This window comes from Antechinus flavipes, chromosome 1 (assembly GCF_016432865.1).
Source record: "Antechinus flavipes isolate AdamAnt ecotype Samford, QLD, Australia chromosome 1, AdamAnt_v2, whole genome shotgun sequence".
Lineage (NCBI taxonomy): Eukaryota > Metazoa > Chordata > Mammalia > Dasyuromorphia > Dasyuridae > Antechinus > Antechinus flavipes.
In genome coordinates, this window is record NC_067398.1 from 447245582 (window position 1) to 447272172 (window position 26591).

General features: G+C 32.5%; 1 protein-coding gene across 1 annotated transcript in view; it reads right to left on the bottom strand.

Annotated features, from left to right (window-relative positions):
- GDAP1 (ganglioside induced differentiation associated protein 1) overlaps window positions 1–20817 on the bottom strand; it is a 31827-nt gene extending 11010 nt beyond the window's left edge. The window contains exons 1-2 of the mRNA XM_051970019.1: window positions 20643–20817; window positions 19618–19810 (exon numbers count right to left, since the gene is read on the bottom strand). Of these exons, the coding sequence (XP_051825979.1) occupies window positions 19618–19810; window positions 20643–20756 (307 nt within the window). The 5' untranslated portion in view covers window positions 20757–20817. The remainder of the gene's footprint in view (window positions 1–19617; window positions 19811–20642) is intronic.
- Between the last annotated feature and the right edge of the window lie 5774 nt (window positions 20818–26591).

Below are 26591 nucleotides of genomic sequence, written 5' to 3' on the forward strand. Positions count from 1 at the left end.
TTCCCACTCCTTCCCCAAACACGTTCCTGAAACAAACCATTCAACTTTTATTAGGAAACTTTTTTTAGCTTCTTTAATTAGGTCTATTTTTCCTTTTGCTTTGTCTGAGATCAGAATATACTTCAGCTGAAGTACAACGAATTCTGTTCCAGCCCCTTACCTTTAGTGTGTATGGCTGTCTCTACTTCAAGTATATTTTTTATAAACAATATATTGTAAGATTCTATTTTTGATTCACTCTTCTATCCACTTCTGTTTTATGGAAGAGGTTATCCCATTCTCATTCATGATTTTGATTACTAGCTGTCTATTTCCCTCCATCCTATTTTCTCCCCCGTTTGTTTTCTTTCTCCTTTCACTCTTTCCCTTCTCACCAGTGTTTTGCTTCTATCCACCACTTCCCTTGACCTGCCCTCTCTTTTATCAATTCCCAATCCTGCTACTTCCCTATTGGGTAAGATAAATTCCTATGTTCAATTTTGTATATTATTCCCTCTTTGAGCCAGATCTGAATAAGGTTCAAGTGATGCTCACCATCCATCCTACAATCCTCATCTCCACTGTAATTTGTCTTTTTCATCTCTTAGTGTAAAATAATTTACACCATTCTATCTCTCCTTTCATTCTGAACTGAGCGTACTCCTCTTTTTCATCACTTAGGGTTTTTTAATGTCATTCACTCAATTCACCTTATATCCATAATCTCTGTCTATATGTATTCCTTTCGTTTCCACTATTAGAGACACAATTATAAATGATTACAGGTATCATGTTTCTTTGTTGACATGAAAACAATTTAGTTCCATTAAATCCCTAAATTTTCTTTTCCTTTTTTACCTATTTGTGCTTCTTTGGGGTCTTGATATTATAGTTCAATTTTTTCTTATTTAGGTCTAGTCTTCTTATGAAACTTTGAAATCCTTCTATTTCATTGAATGACGATTTTTTCCTTGAAATATTATGCTTAATTTTTCCAGGGAGGTGTTCTTTAGTTGTAGTCCTAGTTCTTTTGCTTTCATATATATCATGTTTCATGATCTCTAATCCTTTAAAGTTGCTGCTGACAGGTCCTGTGTGATACTGATTATGACTCCTCAACATCTAAATTGCTTCTTTTGGGCCACTTGTAGTATCTTTTCCTTGACCTGATGTCAAGTTTTGAAATTTAACTATTATGTTCCTTGGAATTTTTATTTTGGAATCTCTCTCCTGAGGAGATTGGTGCTTATTTTGCCCTCTGGTTCTAGGACATAGGGATAGCTTTTCTTAATAACTTCTTGGAATTTCTGTCCAAGTTTTCCTTTTGATTTTGACTTTCAGGTAGAACAATGATTCTGATATTGTCTCTCCTGAACTATTTTCCAGGTCAATTGTTTTTCCTACAAGGTATTTTACATTTCCTTTCATTTTTCTTTCATTCTTCTAAATTTGGTTCATTAAATCTTAATGTCCCATAAAATCATTACCTGATTCTTATTTTAAAGGAGTTGTTTTCCTCAATTAGGTTCTATAACTTCTTTTCGATTTGGCCAATTATATTCTTTGAGATGTTGTTTCTTCAATGGGTTTTTGTATCTTCATTTCCACTTTTAAAGCAGTTTCCTAAGCTATTGACTCTTTTTTCATAATTCTTTTGCATCACTTTTATTTCTTTTCTGAGTCTTCTATTTCTCTTGTATGATTTTTTTTGAGCTCTTACATAAGGTTTTTCTGGGCTTGAGACCACCTTCCACTTTCCTTTGGAATTTTGCTTATAGGTATTTTGATGTTGTTTGAGTTTTTCTTCATCATAACTTCTTGTGGTCAAATTCTGTTGTTGTTGTCCTTATTCTTGTTCTTGTTCTTGTTTTACTCATCTCCATCCCGTCCCTTCTCTCTCAACCTGATGGATACCTGATGTTACCCTGAAGCCCACAGAGGATCCTGGCATAAGGTGCTGGCTGGAAGGGAAGGATGTGAGAGATTGCTGGATGCTGCAGGGATCTAGTAGCTTGCCTGGTGTTGAGCTGGTGTTCTGGTGGTAATGCTTGGAATGTACTAAGGCCAAGTGGGGTTTCTGTGTTTCCCTGGGACTATATGTAGCACATGGAGATTTAGCCACTAGAGGATAGCCTGATGCTATGCTCAATCACATGGAGGTCTAGCTACTGGAGAATGTCTGTTTGATCAGGGCTAGAGCAGAGCTTGTAGTAATTCCCTGGAAAAGTCTGCAGGCTTCTCTGGTTTTGCCAAGGCACATTTTGCCAAGGATTCTGGTGTTGACATTGACCTGCTCCACCACCCTGGGGCTCAGGATCTCTTGCTGATTTGCTGAGATTGGGCTTGCTCTGACTTGCTGGGAAGTTTAGTGTCTTGGACTACAGGCCCCACTCCCCTTACCTAAATGAGAGGGATCCTCTCACTGATCCTTCATGTTTCCTGAGCTAAAAGATTATTTCACCTTTTCCCCTTACTGGTTATGGTCTCTTCAGAACCTGTCATAGGGAGTGAATTTATGATTACCTGGAGGTGAACATGAGAAGTTTACAGTGATTTACTGCTTATTCTACCATCTTGGCTTCCAGAAGTCAATGTCTAAATGCATTTAATTGCACTGTAGTCTAATCTACATCTCTTCATCTTTATCAAGGAATACCTCAAGAGGTTTTAATAAATATTTTGCTAAAACCTAAATAAATAAAATCTACAGTAAGCAATCTCAGTCGGATGTTAATTCTTTGTACTATAGCTTTGGGATCAATGCTTCCTTTTCTACACATTCATTATGGATACTTTTTTTTTTTGGCTGAAGCAATTATGGTTAGGTGACTTGCCCGGGGTCACACAGCTAAGAAGTGTTAAGTGTCTGAGGCCGGATTTGAATTCAGGTCCTCCTGACTTCAGAAATAGTGCTCTATCCACTGCATCACCTAGCAACCCTATCAATACTTCATAATAGTCATAGTCTATAATTTTGCCTGGAATTTAAGTCAAATTCTCTGACCTGAAGTTTTAAATACTTTATCTGCTTTTTTTTTTTCAAAAAAGCAGAACAACAGAGGCTTAATTAGTTGGTTAAAATTGTGAAAGTTTTTTTCTCTTTCTTTTATATTCTGTTAAAAGCACTGCTTTACCAAACCAAAAAAAAAAAAAAATGGGGAAAGAAATATTTAAAAATTAAAATGATGTAAAAATTATATATTAAATTTGTAACCAAGAAATTCAAAATATTTGCCTCTTTCTGAAATTGGGATACATCTCCCATTCTCCACAATTTTTCAGAGTCCACTGATAATAGATCAGGAATCAAATCTTCCAGTTCTTTCAGAACCTAAGGAAGTACTTCTATGGATCTATGGATCGTGAATTCATCAAAGGAAACTATTCTCTTACTATTTCCTTTTTTATCTTGGATGTTAATTTCCAACTAGTTATTTTTATCTGGTTTGGTCCAAAGACTATAGAAAATAGAAGCAAACTGCTCAGCCCTCCCTATATCATCAGTTATCATTTTGGTATGCATCTTGAACAACAGCCCTATCTTTTTCTTTGATCCTATTTCCTCCAATATAGTTATTGTTAATAAATGAAGATGCCTTCCAATTCACATGTGGGTCCTGCAAACAAAACTCTCTAGAATCAAGACACTTTGTTTGTCTACATCCAAACAAAATCAGAGTTTATGAACTTCCATCAATAATTTATAAATAAGAGGATGATATTAGACCAAATTCTTCTATCAACAAGCAGTAAGCACTTATATATCAAACACTATGATAATCATAAGCATTTAATGAAATAGGATGATAAGAAAAATAGCAGTAAACTTTTCTCTCTCCATTAATCTAAGGCATTTTTCCACAGATACTTATATCATCACTTGGAAGAGAAACACACATAAGGAAAATTGTTAAAAAAAAAAAAAAGCATAAATGTAGGGAATAGATATATATGTAAAATATATGCATGAAGGGGCAATTCTGTCTCTGATACTTCAGGGCTACTGATGTCTTCTAGTGATATCATCATGCTATTCCCTTTAAGGCTTATCCCTATTGTTCTCATAAAACAAAGTTTTTGCCAAACATGTAGTCTTTGCCAAAAATAGGGTCTTTGCAGATATTACAGACAGGCACAGAGAATGATCTCTGTCAAATTTTGTTCTCTTTGTCTTGTATAGTCATTACTTGCCAGTGATATATTAATTTCATAGATCTTGCCAACATAGCTCCACTTGGTGAATGTTCTCTGTCCTTCCTGCTTCTGGTTTCAACTGAACTATTGTTTCATCATAAGGACCATAATCTTTTAAAGCCAATATAGTATATGGTCAATAGAATATATGTCAATAAGTTTGAGAATTTAAATGAAATAGAAGAATATTTACAAAAATATAAATTACCTGTCTATATTAACAGAAGAAGAAACAGAATATCTAAGTAAATCTGTTTTAGAAAAAGAAATTGAACAGCCCATAAATTAAATTTTTAAGAGAAAAGCACCAGGACCAGATGAATTTACAAGTGAATTCTATCAAATATTTAAAGATCAACTAATTTTAATATTAAATAAATCATTTGTAATAATAGGTAAATATGAGATCCTTCCAAATTAAATTACCCAAAAAAGTTTTATGGAATTAGAAAAATAATAACAAAATTCACTTGGAAAAACAAAAAGTCAAGAATATCAAAGGAAATATTGGTAAAATATATAAGAAGGAGGTTTAACAGTACCAGATATTAAACTATATTATAAGGTAGCAATTATCCAAACTATCTGGTACTGGCTAAAAAATAGAAAGGTAGATCAATAGAATAGAGGAGGCATGCAATTAATTTACAGCAGTAAATAAACATAACTTTATATTTGAGATTTTGTAATAAGAATTTATTGTTTGGTTAAAAAAAATTGATGAGAAAACTTGAAGGCAGTATAGTAAAAACTGGGCATAGACCAATATCTTATGTCATTTACCAAGATAAGATCAAAATGGACATAAGACCTAGATATAAGGAGAGATTTTACAAGAAAATTAAAATATGGAACATAATACTTATCAGACATGTGGATAGATGAATAAGTTGTGATTAAACAATAGAGAATAAAGTTAGGTGTAAAACAGATAATTTTGATTATGTTAAATTTAAAAGGTTTTATACAAATAAAAAATGTAACCAAAATAAAAAAGGAAGCAGAAAATGGGGAGGGGGTATTTTATGGAGAGTTTATCAGATAAAGATCTCATATCTAAAATATATAAAGAATTTTGTCAAATCTTTAAGAATACAAATTTTTGCCAATTGTTAAATGGTCAAAGGATATAAACAGTTTTCTGATGAAGAAATAAATCCAATTTATGGTCATATGAAAAATGCTTTAAATCATTATTGATTAGAGAAATATAAATTAAAATAAGCTTGAGATATCATTTTATACCTAAAACTAAAATTGGTTAAAGTTACAGACGAGAAAAGTAACAAATTTTGGAGGAAATATGGAAAAATTGGAACATATTCATTGTTGATGAAACTGGGGACTGATCCAACTATTTTGGAAAGCAATCTGGAGTACATCACTGTAGAAATTTCCAACAACTTGCCAAGAGCTTGGTTTGAATTATTTAGGGGGTAGGAGGAAGTAGTTTTTCACCTATAAGGTTCTTCCATTCACCTGTGCAAATTAATGGAGTTAAAGACATAAAAACAAAGCTAAGTCCAAGATGCAAAGTAATTGTCTTACTCCTAACTATCCCAATACCTATATTGAATATATATCTTTCTAGGCTTTGAGTCCCATAGATTGAACTATTCTTTTTCAACAGTTTTGTGGATTTACTTTGTTGTTCTATTCTATCACTATAGTTTCTCCCACTATCCCCATCCCATTTCAAAGTCATTCCATCTAGAAAAAAGTATTATTTTTTCAAAGACAAAAAGAATCATACTATTTAGAAATTTTTAAATGATTTTTAAAATCATACTATTGAAAACAAAAGAAATAAGTCATATACCTCTCTCTGTTTGGTAGGAGATATATTCTTAACCAAGCAAGAGATAAGGACAATTGCAAAAGATAAAATAGATAACTATAATTATGTGAAATTAAAAGCTTTTGCATAAATAAAATTAATGTATCACAAATAAGAACAGAAGCGGTCAAATGAGAGGCAAAATTATATCAAAATTATCTGATAAGAGTTTGGTATCTGAGATATACAAATTAACAGATAATTTATATATGTATCCACATATACATATTCTCAATAGATAGACAGTCAAAGGATGTAAAACAAAGGATGTAAAGAATTTCAGACTACTAATTAACTTGTGAAAGAGTGCTCTAAATTGCAAATAATAAGAGAAATTCAAATAAACAATTCTGAGGTTTTCCCTCATATCCTGAACATTGGTAACAACAACAACAAAATTAATAATCACTATTGAAGGGGTTGTAGAATGATAGACAAAACAATATATTGTTGATAGAGCTGAAAATCAGTACAACCATTTTGGAAAGTAATTTGGCATTATGCAATTAAAGTGGCTAAAATGGCCATACTCTTTAACCCAGAGATTCTATTATAAGACATACCATAGCAAAGGTATTGATAAAAAGAAAATTTCCTAATATTCCAAAAAAATTATAATAGTACTTTTCCTTTTGGCAAAGAATTGGAAACAAATAGAAGCCCATCAGGTATAGAATGGCTAAACAAATTGTGATTCATAAATGTAATGGGACATCATTGGAAGGAATGATGAATGAAATGGTATAGAGAAGTTTAGAAAGATCTATTTTGAACTGATGCAGACTGAAATAAGCAGAACCAAGAAAACAACATATACAATGACTAAAACAATGTAAATAGAAAAAAACTAGTAAAAAATAAATTAAATGTTACAAAATTATAAAGAATAAGCATACCTCAAAAGATGAGATGTGAAAAGATACTCTCAACCCTTTGCATGGGTAGAAGATCCACATGTATTCTTCAGTTATTTTCCCTTCCTTTTCCATTTTTGTCTTTGAATAGCAATACTATTTACTATGTGGAATGACTCTCTGAGCTGAAGTGGGAAGAGATATCGGGAAAAACTATAGTGATATTAAAGCAAAATACATCAATCTAGATCTATAATATTGTGGAATATCATATAAAATGTGGGTCCAAGCCTAATTTCTTCCAGACAGCTTTTCCATTTTCTAAGCAATTTTTAAAATCAAATTAAGAGCTCTTTTCTAGGTATTTTATCTTTTCTACTTTATCAAATATTGAACCATTGCATTCCACCATTTCTAATTCTCCATTCTCTCTAGCCTGTTGCATTGATTTATCTCTCTAAATTTTTTATCTATATCAGATGGTCTTGATGACTGCTGTTGATTTGAACTATAGTTTTTTATCATTTTTCTTGATACTCTAAATTAAACTTTTATTACCCCAAATGAATTTTATATAATTAAATTCTATAAAGTAACCATCTGATAATTTTACTAATATACCATTAAAAACATAAATTATTTTGTGGCATTGCCAAATTTTTCACTTTTATTACATTAGCATGGCTGAACCATGAGCCCTAATTAGTTCTCCAATTATTTAAGTTGTTCTTTATTTCTTTAAGGAGCACTCCATAAATGAATCTGTATGATTTTGTGTGCTTTGGTAGTATGATCCCCAAATATTTTATGTATTTTTGTAGTTATTTGGAATGATACTGCTCTTTTTATTGTTGCCTCTTGAACTTTGTTATTATATTAAAATGTTGTTGATTTGGGAGGTGGGGTTGTTTTGCAACTTTCACTTTACTAATGCTATTTTTAAGTATCTATAGATTTTCTGGAATTTTCCAAGTTAGAAAAATCATATTATCTGGACATGCCTCTTTTCAATAATGAAATGATTGAATTCAGTGCCAATGATCTTGTGATGAAAAGAGGCATCTACACTCAGAGAGAGGCCTGTGGAACTGAGTGTGGGTCACATCATAGCATTTTCACTCTTGTTGTTGTTGTTTGCTTGCATTTTGTTTTCTTTCTCAGTTGTCTTTTTCCTTTTTGATCTTATTTTTCTTGTGCAGCAAGATAATTGTATAAATATGCATGCATATATTTATTTAAAATATTTTTAACATGTTTAACTTATATTGGACTACTTGCCATCTAGGGGAGAGAATGGGGGGAAGGGGAGAAAATTTGGAACACAAGATTTTGCAAGGGTCAATTCTGAAAAATTATCCATGATTATGTTTTGAAAATAAAAAGCTTTGGGGCAGCTAGATGGCATAGTTGAATAGAGAATCGGCCCTGAAGTCAGGAGGACCTGCATTCAAATCTGATCTTCAACACTTAATACTTCCTATCTGTGTGACCCTGGGTAAATCACTTAATCCCAGCTGGCTCAGCAGGGGGGAAAAAAGCTTTAATTAAAAAAAAATCAATATCATCTCAAATAATAGATTTATCTCCTCTTTACCTATTTTTATTCCTTAAATTTCTTTCTCTATCTAATTGCTATTGCTAACATTTTCAAAATCATATGAAATGATACTGTGTAAAATAAGCATTCTTTTTTTACTCCTCTATTTAAAAGTACTAGATATGCTAATTGCATATAATTCTTGCTCTTGTTTTTAGATAGATTTTTTTATAATATTCAAAAGATCCCTCTGTACCTAGACATTTTAGAAGTTTTAGCATAAATAAATATTATACTCTATCAAAGATTTTCTCTGAAATCTTAAAAATAATCATGTGGGTTATGATTGTTTAATGTGATTAACTATGTTGATTATGTCTCTATCCTTGCTTGCCTACTATAAATTCAATTTGGACATAATGAATGATTCCTTGGATGAATGATTATAGTCTGTCAGTATTTTATTTAAAAATTTTCATTCTATCTTAATTAATTATATGTCTATAATTCTTTTTATGTGCTTTATCCTTGCTGAGTTTATGCTATATTTATCTAATAAACTGATTCTAGCAGGGTATGTTCTTCAATTTTTAAAAATAATTTGTGTGGTATGGATTGTCTTTTTTTTAAAGTTTACAAAAATTCAGAACCAGTTTTTTTTCCCTTTAGTAGCTCTTTTACAATTAGTTCTATTTACTTTTCTGAGATTGGTTGCTTAAATTCTCTATTTGCTGTTCTGTTACCTTGGGTATTTTATATACATACACACACACACACACACGTGTGTCTGTTACTTTATTTCTTTTGTGTTCTGTTTTGTTAGCATATAACTGTGTACAACAGGTTCAAATTATTATTTTTATTTCATCTGGTTGTATTGTGATTTCTCCTTATTTATTTACTACTTTGTTGATTTGATTTTTATGCCCTTTTGCTTTTTAGAAGATTGGCTAATGGATGCCCATCAATTGGAGAATGGCTGGGTAAATTGTGGTATATGAATGTTATGGAATATTATTGTTCTGTAAGAAATGACCAGCAGGATGAATACAGAGAGGACTGGCGAGACTTACATGAACTGATGCTAAGTGAAATGAGCAGAACCAGGAGATCATTATACACTTCAACAACGATATTGTATGAGGACATATTTTGATGGAAGTGGATTTCTTTGACAAAGAGACCTGAGTTTCAATTGATAAATGACAGACAAAAGCAGCTACACCCAAAGAAAGAGCACTGGGAAACGAATGTGAACTATCTGCATTTTTTTCTTCCCGGGTTATTTATACCTTCTGAATCCAATTCTCCCTATGCAACAAGAGAACTGTTCGGTTCTGCAAACATATATTGTATCTAGGATATACTGCAACATATCCAACATATAAAGGACTGCTTGCCATCTAGGGGAGGGGGTGGAGGGAGGGAGGGAAAAAAAAATCGGAACAGAAACGAGTGTCAATATAAAGTAATTATTAAATAAAAATTTTTTTTTAAAAATAAAATAAAATAAAAAAAGAAGATTGGCTAAAAGGTTTATCAAATTTATTAGTCACTTCAAAGAACCAGATTTTAGTTATTTGTCATTTCAAGTCTTTTTTTTTGGGGGGGGGTACAGATTATTTCAACATCTTCACTTTTGTGTTGATTTTAGATTGGTCTATTATATTTTAATACATATTCAGTTCAGTAATCTTCTCTTGGTATGCTTTATTAATGTATACAGAGATAAGATTTTACCCTTGAAGATTGCTTTAGATATCCCAGAAATTTCACTGTTACTTATCATCATTTTTCAAAAAGAATTTCCCTTTGTTCTCTTCTTTATTTAGCTTCTCTTTCTCTATTTCTACTTTTTCTTTTTTTATTCATGTCCCAAATACTTATTTAGGTGTTCCTTCTTCTCCAAAATCCTCATGGAATTAATGCTTCTAAAGAATTTCTTGGTAGTTCCTTCTTCTAAGCAATTTCTAAGATATTGTCTTGTAGATCTTGTCCCTTGGTCCTCTTTTTTCTTAAAAATATTACTTCTTGCAAGGGACAAGTAACCCAAATTGTTTCTAAATATGCTCTTCTTAATTGATTTTTACTTTCTTTCCACTCTTCCAGTGTCAATTGTCTTCAGAAGTTCTAATGTACCTTTTCTTAAGTTTCTTTAACTTGATGATGTGTTCTAAGTACCAAATCTTTATAGATTATATCTGTTGTAAAATCTCGAGTTTCCTTTATATAATACCTCTCTTCTCCCATGTTTACTTTCCTTCATTCTTTTTTTACTAGTATGATTTTTATTTTACTCTCATTTTTGGTTGCTATATCTTTTTAACTTTCTCATATTTAAGTTGTCTGAGGTGTTTCAAAAGCAAATAATTTTTTAAGGCCTGACTTTCTTTATAGGAATAGTTAAGCTTCTTCTTTTATCCTGAATATATATCTTTTTTCATTGATGTTTAGGCTCAAATTTTCAAGATAGGTCACCCTGAGTTGCATCTTGAGCTCCATTGCTCTTCAGAATATATTCCATTTCATCCTAAATTTGTTGTTGTTGGGTTTTTTTTTTTTTTTGGCAGGGGGTGGGGGGAGGCATATTATTTGAGTTTCCTTTATTTTTGAAGATCCATCTCCTGGTAACTGAAAGAATTTTTTAATTTATCAATTGAATTGATAAATTCAACCATTACTCGTCTTGGAGTTTGCTACTTAGGATGTTTTTCTGAAGATCATCTGTAAATTCTTTGGATTGACACTTTATTTTCTGTGTTCAGAACTTCAGGGCACTTTTCTTGCAGCATTTTTTGCATTCTAGTGTTCAGATTTTTTGAAGTGTTCCTTTCAGAGCACTATAATCCTTATCTGTTTGTATCTTATCTTTGAGGTAAATATATTTTGTTTGTAGGTAGAGGTCACTTTATTTTAATTATTGCTTTTCTTTCTTTCCCTCCAGGTTAAACTTCACTTCTGATGTTTTGTACTCCCAGTTATTCTCTTACTTGTTTCTTTGATGAGATTTGTCACCATGGATTCAAGTTTTTCTTTTCTGCCGATTATTTCTTCTGGGCAAGATATAAATTCTGTATTCACAATTCTTATTTCTGTTAAGCCATTAAATGATATACTGCTGTGGTTCCATGCTCTCTTCTGCCTTTACATTAAGATTATTAAGGATCTTCTGCCTCTTCAGATGTTGATTTATTTCCTTTGTCTTACAATTCCTTTTTATTGATGTCTGAATTTTTCCCCTGATCTGAAGCCTATTTTCCCTTCTCTTAGTAATATCCTCCCTGTTGATTTATCTGCTTATGTTCAAAGACTCAAAATATTTGAATATTCTTCCTCAAATTCTTTCTGATATCATTGCTGATTTTAGTCTTTTTCCTTTATTTCATCCTATTCCTAATTTCTGGCTCCTTCCTCTTTGATGGCAATTTCTCTGGGGTCTAAATCTCAAAATTTTGTCAGTCTCCTCCCATTCTCAGCAATTTATGATTCACCAGACAATTCTCTGTCCCAAGTGACTTATGGGGAAACTATACTGTTCCCAGTTAGATGTTGGGCTCTTTCCCTCCCCCTTAATGGAGGTTTCCCCACTACCTACTCCCACATACACATATTCTGCCCTAATTCCCTCTGTTTCTTTCTAGTCAAACTCTTTTATTGCACATAGCACTACCTCTCCTTGTTGCCAAATTGTATCTCACTCCTATTGCAATCTGAGCAAATTTCTACTATTTGTATCTCTGTAACAATTAAGGAAATATCCACAAGGAAATATAGAGTTTTAATTCAATAACAAGCAAGATCAGCTTGTGCATTGGCTATCCATAAGAATCAGAAGTCACCCTACACAATTCTTAAAGCATGGTACTATGTATTGACATTCATCCTTCACACCATTGTTTCCATATTCTGTATATTTCCTTTTTTCTATAATAGTTGGTAATTGCTCTATGCACTCACATGAGTCTCATGAGATAATGACCTTTGGTTTTGTTATTCTTTATATTTTCAGAATTTTGTTAAGAATTTTTTATTTAACTTCCCCTTTTAACTTTTAACTTTAACAAACTTCCCCTCTTATGTTTTAGCATGTGAAATCCTATCTATCCTTTCTGTAAATGCTCTGAAATCACCTTTAATAAAACTAAGCCGACAAACCCAAAGCCCCTAACTTCTGGGAAAATAATTCATTCTTTGATAAAAACTGCTGGGATAATTGGAAATTAGTATGGCAGAAATTAGGCATGGACCCACACTTAACACCATATACCAAGATAAGATCAAAATGGGTCCATGACCTAAGCATAAAGAACGAGATTATAAATAAATTAGAGGAACATAGAATAGTTTATCTCTCAGACTTGTGGAGGAGAAAGAAATTTGTGACCAAAGATGAACTAGAGACCATTACTGATCACAAAATAGAAAATTTTGATTACATCAAATTAAAAAGCCTTTGTACAAACAAAACTAATGCAAACAAGATTAGAAGGGAAGCAACAAACTGGGAAAACATCTTCACAGTTAAAGGTTCTGATAAAGGCCTCATTTCCAAAATATATAGAGAACTGACTCAAATTTATAAGAAATCAAGCCATTCTCCAATTGATAAATGGTCAAAGGATATGAACAGACAATTTTCAGAGGATGAAATTGAAACTATTACTACTCATATGAAAGAGTGTTCCAAATCATTATTGATCAGAGAAATGCAAATTAAGACAATTCTGAGATACCACTACACGCCTGTCAGATTGGCTAAGATGACAGGAAAAAATAATGATGAATGTTGGAGGGGATGCGGGAAAACTGGGACATTAATGCATTGTTGGTGGAGTTGTGAACGAATCCAACCATTCTGGAGAGCAATCTGGAATTATGCCCAAAAAATTATCAAATTGTGCATACCCTTTGATCCAGCAGTGTTTCTATTGGGCTTATATCCCAAAGCAATACTAAAGAAGGGAAAGGGACCTGTATGTGCCAAAATGTTTGTAGCAGCCCTATTTGTAGTGGCTAGAAACTGGAAAATGAATGGATGTCCATCAATTGGAGAATGGCTGGGTAAATTGTGGTATATGAATGTTATGGAATATTATTGTTCTGTAAGAAATGACCAGCAGGATGAATACAGAGAGGACTAGCGAGACTTACATGAACTGATGCTAAGTGAAATGAGCAGAACCAGGAGATCATTATACACTTCAACAACGATATTGTATGAGGACATATTTTGATGGAAGTGGATTTCTTTGACAAAGAGACCTGAGTTTCAATTGATAAATGACGGACAAAAGCAGCTACACCCAAAGAAAGAACACTGGGAAACGAATGTGAACTATCTGCATTTTTGTTTTTCTTCCCGGGTTATTTATACCTTCTGAATCCAATTCTCCCTATGCAACAAGAGAACTGTTCGGTTCTGCAAACATATATTGTATCTAGGATATACTGCAACATATCCAACATATAAAGGACTGCTTGCCATCTAGGGCAGGGAGTGGAGGGAGGGAGGGGAAAAAAATTGGAACAGAAACGAGTGCAAAGGATAATGTTGTAAAAAAAAAAAATTACCCTGGCATGAATTCTGTCAATATAAAGTAATTATTAAATAAAAATTAAAAAAGAAAAGAAAAGAAAAGAAAACTATCTTTACATGTAATTGGAAAAATAAAATACTAAAAGAGAAAAAAAATTAAAAAAAAATAAAACTAAGCCATCATGTTAAGATATTCACAATTTCCTGTCCTGTATTTCAAATTCAAAAATAAACTTGTCACTTCTCCTAAAAGTTCCACAATTTCCATAGCCACTGCATGACTTTACAATAAAAGGAAAACCAAAATCAATTTTTTCTTATTGACTTATATCTCCTCTTTATTTAAAAGATGAAATTATCATTAAAGCAAGTCAAGCTTTCATTAGCTTCTTTACCTTTCAAAGGAAGATAACTCCAGATTTTATTGAGATGATCGAAGTATATCATCCTTATTTCTCATACCTCTACATCAGGCTATTTATCTATTTTATAAACTCTGCATGAGTTCCTATTTCATACATGTGTTCTATAGTATAGCAACATTATAACATTGCTTCTATTTGTTTCCATTTGCATCTACCTAAATGCTCTCCATCATGCATCTTGCCTCTGATTTCTGAATTTACTTATATAATTACCTCAATATTTAATGCCATATAGTGCTACTTTAGCCAAACTCCCTTTTACCTCTACCATTTCTTTTGAATGTGGTATTTCTTTTCAGAACTATAGAACTATATTCAGATTTTTAGGTCTCATTTGACCATGTCAAAGTGGTTTAGATGCACTCCAATTTGCCTCTTCAAATTAAGATCTCTAATTCACCTGCTTGCTACACATATAAGAATATGTATATAGATATTTAAGACTATATCTTGGTTTTGGTTTTGATTTCTGATTCCTTTCTTGTATTTTATTTCTGGTGGACTTAATGGATGTCTCTGTTTACTGTTATTTCTATATTGTAGCACTTCTTTATCGTATTTAGCTTGGTAAATACGTATAGTTTTCTCTTCTCCCTCTTTCTTTTCAGTTTAACACTCTTTTGATTAGATTTTCAAGCTCAAGGCAAATATTTTCTTGCCAGTCCTTATTAGATCCACTTTATCCTTAGTCAGGAACTTATCATTCTTATATGTATGCCATGATTCAGAACTATAAATCCTATTCTCAGACCTCTTAGCTGATTACTTCCCAAATATGCCTTTTTCTTCTAAATTCCTTGCCTTCAGCAATGAAAACATCATTTACACAGTTAAGCCCTTTTTATTCAACACTTCAAAATCTTTCTAGATAATTTTGATTAATGACTGATGATTTCAAAATTAGTCTAGATGCCTTTTTCCAGTATTATTCTGATCATATAAATCTCCAAAAGTGAGGAATATTCACATTAGAGGTACCAAAGTAAATAGTGGTTACAAAGACTGAGCTTTAAAAGAATGACTCTTATTCATTAAAAAACCAAAGCTATAAGGCAAAACCTCATTATCATAGTAATTAGGATATCAGAAAAGGAATAAATGAAAGAATTCAGCTACAAGGAATCAATTATAAGAAGCAAAGTATAAGGTCAGAATAGAATCGTTTGTATATATTGTATAGCCAATAAGCTGCTGACATAGGGATTCCCTAAATCTCTCCAATATGTAATTGGTTCCAGAATGTGATGTGAAATTGAACCTACAGGGGGAAGATATTTGGTTCCAACCTAAAATTTAAAGGGATAAAGAAGCAAGAGTTGAAGCAAACCACTATAACATTTTTCTTCAAAGGTCCGAAACTTGTAACCATCTTTAACATTATTGTAAACTCATAGATAAATGAGAACACTGAAGAAACTAACTGAACAAAATAATCATCACCAAGTCCACAAACTTGACTAGCAGGAACTAGTCGATACAATAAAACACTGGAACTGAATTTGAACTCAGCCTCAAAAACTTACAGTTTTCTCATCTGCAAAATGAGGATAATAATAGCACCTGCTTCAGAAAGTCATTTTAAGGATCAAATGATATAATATATGTAAGGTGTTTAGCACAATGACTTACACATAATTGATGCTGTATAATTACTATCTGCTTTTATTTATCTATTTATTATTATTTGGGAATAGAAGTATAAATTGAAAACAGAAAGAAGTGATACAATAGAAGCTAGAAACTATGAAGAAAAATTCAATTATATAAATCAAAAACCCTCCACACATTATTGTTCCTCCTAATTCTGTGTCCACGCATAAATTTTAATTCTTATTTCATGTGACCTTTCAAGCACTCTAATAATACTATATCTCACTTTAGCTTTCTCTTCCACAAGCTAAATATCACCAACTTATTCAGCCATTTCTCATATGGCATTAATTGCCATATTTTCCTCAGCCACATTGCCATTCTTTGTACAGTATCTACTTTATCAGTGTCCTCACTAAAATATGGAACCCAGATAGGAACACAATGCTTGAAGTTTAGTTTGATCTTGCCAGGATACAAGGGAATTGCCCAAGATTGGCATTTTTTTGCTTTCTATGTCACTCTGTGGAATCTAGTGATATCAAGTTTGTGGGACATAAAATCCTTAGAACTTTTTAATACAAATTGCTATCTGCTAATACATTGTCTATCTTATATTTCTGAAATTTGGGTTTTTTCAAAAATCCATATGAACAATGTTTTCCTATCAAATTTCATCTTATTAGATTTAGTCTAAAATTCTAGTCTGTTAAAACATTTTTAAATATTACTCTACCAAACAAAATGTTAGCTATCTCTCTTAGCTCATACCATCTGACATTGTAATAAGCATACATTATGCCCTCATTCATGTAATTCATTAAAAATGTGAAATAGCTCAGAACAAAAAAAAAAGATCCCTGGGACACCTTAATAGAGATTTGATTTATATTACACAATTAATAACTACTCTTTGAATCATTTTTCAGCACAGTTTTAATCCATATAACTGACCTTTGATCTAACTAATATCTCCCTCAAGAAATTCAAATTGCTCAATATAATTAGCCTTGTCCAACAACAAGCATCTTGAAGTTGAAAACACTGTAGTAGAATTTTCTGAGTCAGAGAAAAATTAATAAATTCTCTTCAGATTATATTGTATCAGTAAGAATACTAGAATCCAGGACTGATGTGGATCCCCAGTCCTGAATGATTGATAAATTCAAGTACAGTAGTTTGCCACTTTTCTGGTTGGACCTGACGTAAGCCAGTTCTCTGGTGATTTAGGTTTAATATTGGAATAAAATAAGATAATAAAAAAATTCAACAGTTAACAAAAAGGCTCTTGGGACAGCTAGGTGGTGATAGAGTACCAGCCCTAAAGTCAGAAGGACCTGAGTTCAATCTGTGCTCAAATACTTAACACTTCCCAGCTGTGTGATCCTGGGCAAGTCACTTAACCCCAATTATCTCAGCAAAAAAAAAAAGGCTCTTTACTTAGCCATAGCAGGAGAACCATTAACAAAAATGGCCTGGGCACAGCTAGGTGGTGTAGTGGATAGAGCACCAGCCCTGTAGTTAGGAGGATCTGAGTTCAAATGTGGCCTCAGACACTTAATACTTCCTAGGTATATGACCCTGGGCAAGTCACTTAACCCCAAGTTCCTCAGCAAAAAGAAAAAAATTAAAAACGGCCTCAAAGACATGCTTCAGTAGACCATAATGTTCAACCCTTCAACCATCAGAGAACTACTTGAGTTCCTCTGTTGCTGCTTTGTACTCAGGTGACATAAAAATGATTTCAAGATTCTAAGATTTTAGTCCTCTAATTCAATCCATGCTCAAGGATGGCTTCAATATATTACAAGGAAAAATTATTTTTTACCATGGGTTGTCATTAGGATATTGTTCCTTCTATAACTACTTTCTTTCTTTTAGCTTGTTTGGGAGAAGGATGATTTTAAAAGTAGTCTCTCATTAAAGGAATGGGAAATAGAGTTCTCTGAAGGGACTGAGCACCTATAGCAAAGGTAGGATGCTGGCCCATTTCTTATCTATCTCTCTGACTTTATACACATTCAACTCCCATAAAAGCATCTTGTTTCTAAAAACTTCAGATGTTCCCTGATCTAATATTTTTAAATTATCTATTTCATTTTCTCAATTTCATGTCACTTCCCTAGCTTCTTTCTGACTTCAGGGGCATTATCTCCACCTGGTATTCACTGAAAAACTATGTGACATTTTGGGAAACAGAATTAGAAAATAGGCAAAGATAGCAAAACATGGAAATAATCAATGTTGGAGGGGCCATGCTAAGATATGTATACTACTGTTGTTTGAGCTGTGATTTGATCCAACCATTCTGGGAAACAATTTGGAATTATATTTTCAAAAGTCAGTAAAAGATGCTCATACCCTTTGACCTTCAGGTCCCATTGTTAGACAAAGAAGTAAAAGACAGAAATAAAGGTCTCATATACAGCAAAAGAGTCATATAAGTGCTTTCGGTGGTATCGAAAAATGTTAACAATTAAGAAATGACTAAACAAATTATACTGATATATAATAGACCATTATTGCACCATGTGAACTGACCTATGAATGAAGAATTCAGAGAAGCAGAAGATATATGAACTGCTGCATAATGAAGTAAGCATACTTAGGGAAAATATATGCATAACTATATGAAAGGATAGAAGAGACAAAATTAAACTCAATGCTATATAATTACAATGACCAAGCTTATACCTACAAAATAGTAGAGAAAATTCATCTTTCTCCCTTCATTACAAAATTGAGAGGTATTGGTATAGAATACCATTAAACACAATAAGTGTGTTGTTAAGTTTTGATGAAATGTTTTTTCCTCTTTATTTTTAATCTTTATTACCAAAAAAAAGGATTTTAAGGTAAGAGAAAGAACATATATATTTGAAAATAAATGAGATATGTAAATAAAGTCGTCAATTAAAAATGAGTTAATATATACTGAAGAATTTTTTAAGGAAACAAAGAAATAGTCTTGAAACCCTCTAGCCAATCCTCTTACAAAATTGTGTAACAATGTTGAGGACAACATATCATGATGTCTATCTCCTCAAAGCATTCTTATCCTTACTTCAGAAAAAAAAATTCTGTTATCTTCTGAAAAAAAAGGTAGGCAACAAATGCTTTTGAGAACTATCAATGATTTTAATTTAAAAGCAGAACATATTTTTCCACTACATTAAAATTTTGTCTCTCCCTCTAACCTTTTTTTTCTTCTAAGATATACTTTCTTGGGACACATTAGCTAGGAAAATAATCACCACTTCATTGTAAATGAAGAGGTTGATTTTTTTCCTAGTATATATTACATTTAGAAGTGAAAGCATGGCTTTCATTTCTATTATTATATTATCTTAACAAACAAGACAAATTTACTCATGTTTCCCTTCCAAGTTTATATAAGTTGAAGTCTTTATCAAAATGGATTTAAATGGAAAGAAATTCAATGAAAAGTACCTAGCATATAGCAGATGCTTAATAAATACTTGTTAAATGGTTGATAATCAAAAATTTTAAGGGCTTAATTTACATGGATAAAACAAAATGGAGATACATTGAGATAAAACATAATATTTGCTACTGAATCTATTGATGTATACTTATGGAAATGGAAAATATACCAATTCTACTAAAATCAAAACTAAAGAAATCACAAATAGCCTTAACATTACCATCCACAAAAGTCTGCTCAAGATAATCAATGATCTGAGTTGCCTCACAAAGAATGTTTTCCCCGTGGATGAGGACAGGCACTTCTCCAGAAGAGTTCAAACGCATAAACCATGGTTCGTTGTGTTCACTCAGGGGCAGACTTACATCATGTTCCTCACACTTCAATTTCTTTTCAGCAATTACTAAGCGCACCTGAAAAAGTTCACATTGGTTATGAAAGTGTGTTTATCCTAGATTAAATTACTTCTCTTGATTCTACTAAGCTTCTTCTGAATCTCTCAGTGAGTCATATCCTTTTAATTGCTACTTATAGATCCAAGGATTATGGGGAAACTACTAACAAAGGCTACATTTCTTGTTTTTATAACAGGGTTTTCATAGAGCCAGGTTTTCATAGAATCTGTCTACTTACTCTAAAGTCCTATTTTATACTATAATTTGATGTAGCAATCTTTTGCAAAGCACTTCCTATGTACAAAGCACTTTCAGAATCAAAAGCAAAAATGGAAATTCCTTCAAGGAGTATATGCAATCTAACCCTGCAACAAACACTGATTCCATTTGGACAAGCTTAAGACATTGCCAAGAACCTGAAACTTGGTTAAATAATCCTTAATGAGGCTAAGGAGGAGAAGCAGAGTGGGAGGAGATGACATTTAGAAGTTAATGTTTGAGCAAGATTATAATTGTTTTAATAGAAAGGTGAAGTGGTTTCTTTGACCCTTTTCTTCCAACTTTCTATCTCATACTTACTGCTCCTAAAAAAGATCAGGCTTTCAAGGCCTACAAATCTACTCTGCTTTTGTCGCCTTCTAGTTATAGCTAGATAGGGCACATCCACTTCGTTCCTTGAGTTGATTTTTCTTCTCTCCTGTCCACAGGACCGATAAAAGCCCAAGCTGGAACAGGAGAGGCAGGTGATGAATGCCTCTTCCAGCCAAGGTATACTAGCCTAAGAAACCCAAGGGAGCTGTCCCGGTGCTGAAACCCAATCCTCGGAACCACGGCCTCCCCGAACATTTACCTTTTGGGAACTAAAGGAATGAGTCCAGTGGTAAAGAATTAGCTTAATCTCTGAGTCGGACTCCCCTTTAGTCTGCAACACATCATCTGCTTGTTCATCTTTCTTCAGAGCCATTTCTGAGTGTGTTTATCTTTCTTCTTTCACCCACACTGCTCCGCGCTTTGTCCTTTTTTATTGATTCCTCCCAGGGAAGAAAAAAGTGAGTTCTTGCTTTCGAACAGGCTACTGGGAACTGTAGTTTTTTTGCCTGTGAACATGCAAACATGCAAAGGCTACCTGTTTCTGTAAACCTGAAGAAGCAGAATACTATCTAGAAAGGTGAGGAGCTGACAATTTTGTTACTGAACAGTTTATCAAATTTAACTAAATCTATAGTTTTTCAAGTGTGAATATAAGCATAAAGACCATAAGGCAAAACTAATAACAATTATTGCAAATTTCCCTGTCAGTCGAGAAAATACTCCGCAGGCAAAAGTTTTCCTCTTGCCTTGCAGCTACTGTTAATTGATAGGTTTCTGTTCATTAGCAAAGCAACTAGCTGAAAGGAAGTGAAAGAATGAAGTTTCATCTTGGGCCACTAAGGAGCTGTAGCATTCTTTTATATGTAGAAAATCTATTTTGAAGCAAAAAGTATATGTATTTCACACGAGGAACTGTTTTTAGTACATGGCATACATGATTATACAATGATTACTGTCAAAATGGTTACTGTCATAGGAACAATAGTAAAGAACCATTTTACTTGAAATGCTACCTTGTTGTCTTAGGTTTGATTTTTGTTTTATTTTGGTTTGGTTTGGTTTGGTTAGCAACTGTTTCTTCACAGTTTTCACAAACATCTTGCCCATTATTTTTCTTAACATCCCTCTAAAAAACATAACATTGAGGAAATGCTTTATATACTATTGGTGTTTTAATTAGGGAAAATGCAGCAACTATCTGGTCTCTTATTTGTATTTACCAATCCTGAATCTATTATGTATATCATCAAAAATCAAATTGATTTTATTTACAAATATAATATTTCTAGTTCACCTGGCCTTAATTTCTCCGTCCATGATATGAGCACTAACAGTCATAGGTATAGATAATTTCTTTCTAATTTTTTCTAATAAATTGCTATCGTATTTGTATTTTTACTTTCTAAATATTTTCTAATCATCTATTTTTTCTTAGAATTTTCACCAATTTATTGTCCTGAATTTTAATGTTATTATAGTTTTTTATGAAATTAAAAGCATTAAAGGAAGCATGGCCTAATTGACAAAGAGCCAACTACAAGATTAGAAATCACAATTTCAAGCCCTGCCTCTGAAACTTATTGGCTTTATGACTCTGGGAAAGTCATTTAATAACTGCTTAGTATCTCCCAAGTAATACATGTCTTTTTGTGTTAAACTGGGAATTTCCTCATTAGAAATTCCCTATCCCAATGAATAATATTAGCTAGCAATTGTATAGCATTTTAAGGTTGGAAAAGCACCTCACAAATATTATCTCATTTAATTCTCACAACCACCCTGTAAGGCAGATGATACTGTTGTGGCTCAATCACAAGCCAGTAAGTCACAAAGGCAAAACTTGAATTCAGATGTCCCTGCCTCAAAATCCAACACTTTGAGAACCATGCTATCTTAGCTATGAAATAACAAATTTGATTCAAAAGGAAAATTAATTTTTGCATGTTGTCTAGTGGTTTTACCCCATTTCATTTGCTATTATCAATCTCTTATTTTATCATCAGTTTTTATTTTAGATATGCTTTTAGTTCATTCATTCAATAAATATTAATTATATAATACAAGATGACATGAGTTTTGACATCTTTCTATGAGATTAATTCCAGCTCTAAAATTCTAGTAACATATTAAATAACCTCTTAAGAGGGATCATTTAATTAATTCACACTACAATAACTATGATATTCTCTTTTGGGGGCAAGTTGGAGTGGAGGGAAGACTCAGGAAGGAAAAAAGAGCTTGAAACTGGGAAGTAGATAATGGCTCAGAAATAATTTTTCCTATAACACAAATGTGCTTGTACTAAATATACTATATTAATTTGACTAATCTCCTAATAAGGATAAAAATACAGCTATCACAATCCAAAATTATGAAGTTCTTAAGACATACTGAGAATGAATGTAGTAATTAAAGCTAGAAAGGACCTGAGAAATCACTTAGTCCAATACTTTCATTTTACATATGATGAAGATGAGAGACTAAGAAGTATAGTGCCTTACCCAAGTTCACCCAGGCAGTAACAAAGCCAAGATTGAAGCACCAGTGTTCCAACTCCAAACTCTTTCCACTATAATATAATGGATGAAGATATGTTACACTATGTCAACCAAATGAGAGTTTAAAAACTCTAAAAGTGAGATTTTGTTTCATTCTTCATTTTTTTTTACAAACTACTTTATAACAGATTTCATTTTTCCACAGAATCAATTGCTTTTAGACTGGCATTATAAATTATGGTGTCTAATGCAAATAGAAATGAATATGTATTTTATTTGCTTTGTGAAGTTTTTTTCCTAATTAAATTTCATAATGGTATGGGCCCCACTCTGGAGTTTTGTAGATCACTAACCACTTTTGTAGGCTATGAGTTTAACACTTCTAGTATAGACATAATCTCATCAAGATCCAGAAATATTCCTATCTTTACTGCAAAACTAAGTAGCTTTGGAGTTTGGAATTTGATATGCCAATCAAGAAGACTATTTTAAAAATTCATGGATAATAAGAATTTATTTATAATAGATATCTCCAGATAGATATAATTTCTTCTCCTTTTGTTCATAACTCTTTTATTACACTAATTAAATTAAATATTATACCATAAGTATTTATTGTTTGCTCATTTTATACCCATGTATCCTTTTAGATTATAAATTTAACAGTATCAAACTACTTCAGTATTGTTGCCAAGAAAACCTCAAATGGGGTCATAAGGAATCAGACATGACTGAAACAACTGAACAGGAACAAAAAAAAAAAAAAAAACTTAACTAACATAACAAATTAAATTTAAAAAATCATTGATGAATTGATTATTAATAAGGTTAGGAATATTTAACATATATTTATACATATTTATGTGTATGTATGTCTATAATCTCAAATCACTGAGGAAACAATTATCACTTTTTTCCACAGAAGTCCCTTTGGAATGTCTGTCAGAAACATACTACTAAACTAACAGGACAATTAGTTCAAGGTAACATAAAAATGTTTAAGTTATCATATAATTCAAAAACAAATACTAAAATTTCTGTGCCATATTACATAGGTATTTTTCTCAAGAGAATCATACCTGAAAATTTTATTTTAAAATTGTTCCATTGTAACTCTGTCCAAAAAGCTATCAAACTATGCATACCCTTTAATCTAGCAGTGTTTCTACTGGGCCTGTATCCCAATGAGATAATAAAAAAGGAATGGACCCACATGTACAACAATCTTATAGCAGCCTTTTTTTGTAGCAGCAAGGAACTGGAAACTGAGCGAAAGCCCATCAGGTGAGGAATCACTTAATAAATCATAATATATGAATGTTATAGAATATTATTGTTCTATAAGAAACAAACATCAGGATGATTTCAGAAAGAACTGAAGAGACTTACATGAACTGATGCTAAGTGAAGTGAGTAGAACCAATAGAAGATTGTGCACAACAACAAGATTATGTGATAAATATGGCTCTTTTTAATAATGAGGTGATTCAGGCCAATTCTAATAAACTTGTGATGGAGAGAGTCATCTGCATTCAGAAAGAGGAATGTGGGGCCTGAATGTGAATCATAATATAGAATTTTTGTTGTTGTTTGCTTGCTTTTTTTATTTCCTCATTCTTTTCCCTTTTTGATCTGATTTTTCTTGTGCAGCATGAGAAATGTGGAAATATATATAGAAGAATTGCACGTTTAACCAATATTAAATTACTTGCTGTCTAGGGGATGCAAGTGGAGAGAAGGAAAAGAAAAAAAAACTTGGAACACAAGGTTTTGCAAGAGTGAATGTTGAAAACTATCCTTGCATATATTTTGAAAATAAAAAGCTGATTTTTTAAAATTGTTCCATTGTTTGTCAATGTCCACAATTACTTTTGTAAATGACCACAAGAGGTCCCTATTTTCCTAAAAATAAAGCAAAGTTTTTTGCTCAAAAGCAATGTAAAAAAAAAAAAATAGATGCTGATCTTTTGAGTTATTTAAACAGCCTTATTCTTGGAGACAATAGTAAAAATTCCTATCTTAATTAATATGATGATTTTCAGATTTTTTCAAATCAGATTTTTCAAACTAAAAGGAGATGTTTTTTCTGTTGATAGGAGTTATAGTGTGCATTAAAGAGGTATCTTTAAGTCTCAGTTTTCTCATCTATAAAATATAATAACTATAGTATCTACTCTAGGACTGTTGTGAGGCTTGAATGAAATTGTGTGTGTGTGTGTGTGTGTGTGTGTGTGTGTGTGTGTGTGTGATATATATATATATAACTTACTCTTCAAAGTTTAGAGAGAAATATTTATCACCTTTTTTCTTGATTAAAAGGAAATTTTTTATGTAATTTTATGTAATTGTGCACACTGATTGCATGTGTCTTGACTAATCCTATTAGCCTATTCTCTGTATATCAGGTAAGATTTAAGATGGGCCTCAATTTTAAAAATACCATTTTTCTACAAATTTAATTTGAGGCTACTTCTCTTCAATATAAACAGCTTCTTAAATCTAGCTATCTAAACTCCACTGTATACCACAAATATTTGTCCATTGAACTTAGGAGAATTTAGGGTACCAAGGACCTTTAAATAAAGAAAGTAGCATGGCTTTGGTTGAGAAACAAGACTAGGATTTCTGGGCATTAGAATATTCTTTTCATTTGCTGCCTGATAATATGTCACCTTGGCTTTCATGACTTCAGTTTCTTCACCTGTAAGGGATGCTATTCTGCAGACATAAAATGGGAAATTTTATTAAAGTTAAGAAGCCTTGGCTAGGAGAAAAGATTAAACAATCTGTAAACAAAATTACACAGCCTCCACCAAGCAGGCACAATAAATACCCATTATACAAGGTTACTCCCCCAGGAAAAGTATAGATTATCTCAGAGCATCCAAGAAAATAATAAATGCCTTTTGGGGTGGTTCAGCCAAACTTCTGAAACTCTCAAAGGTAGTCTATGGTATTTAATTCTACCAGTGATAAAGAATCAAATATAAGAAGATCTCAATTCAAATCCAGCCCGTATATAGTATTTTTGATATCCTTGGCAACAACAACAACAAAAAGCAAGTCACATAAAGTTCATGGTACTCCCCAAAACAGCAGCATATGAGAACAAGGGTTGCAAATCCAGGATCAGTGTCCAGAAAGAAGAGAGTGGGGAAGGGGAGGGGAAGGAAGGAGGGAGGGAGAGAGGGAGAGAGAAAGGAAGGAAGTAGAGAGGAGAGGAAAGGAGAGGAGAGGAGAGAAGAGGAGTAGAAAAGAGGGAAAGAGAAAAGAGGGGAGGGGAGGGAGAGGTCTATAGATTTCACCAGATTGCCAATGGCAATACTATGACATAGAAAAAAGGTTAAAATCTCTGCTCTAGGACTACAAAATATCAAATATCAATATCAAGACCATCAAGTCCAACTTTTTCATTTTATAGATTAGGAAAATGAAACAGAGATAGTAAATGACTTGCCCAAGATCATTTAAATATCTGAGGCAGTATTTGAACCCAGGCCTTATTGACTCCAAACCTTGCCCTCTGTCTACTTCTTGTTCTTCATACAAAGAAAACCAAAATGACTCTGTTGGAGTCAATGTACAGCATATCTGACTGGCTGATCAGACGAATATGAATTCTGTAGACTCTATCATGTTAATGGAAATAGTCTATATAAGAAACTGAAGCCAGAGGTTACATGACTGGCTGAAGATCACTTAAGCAACAG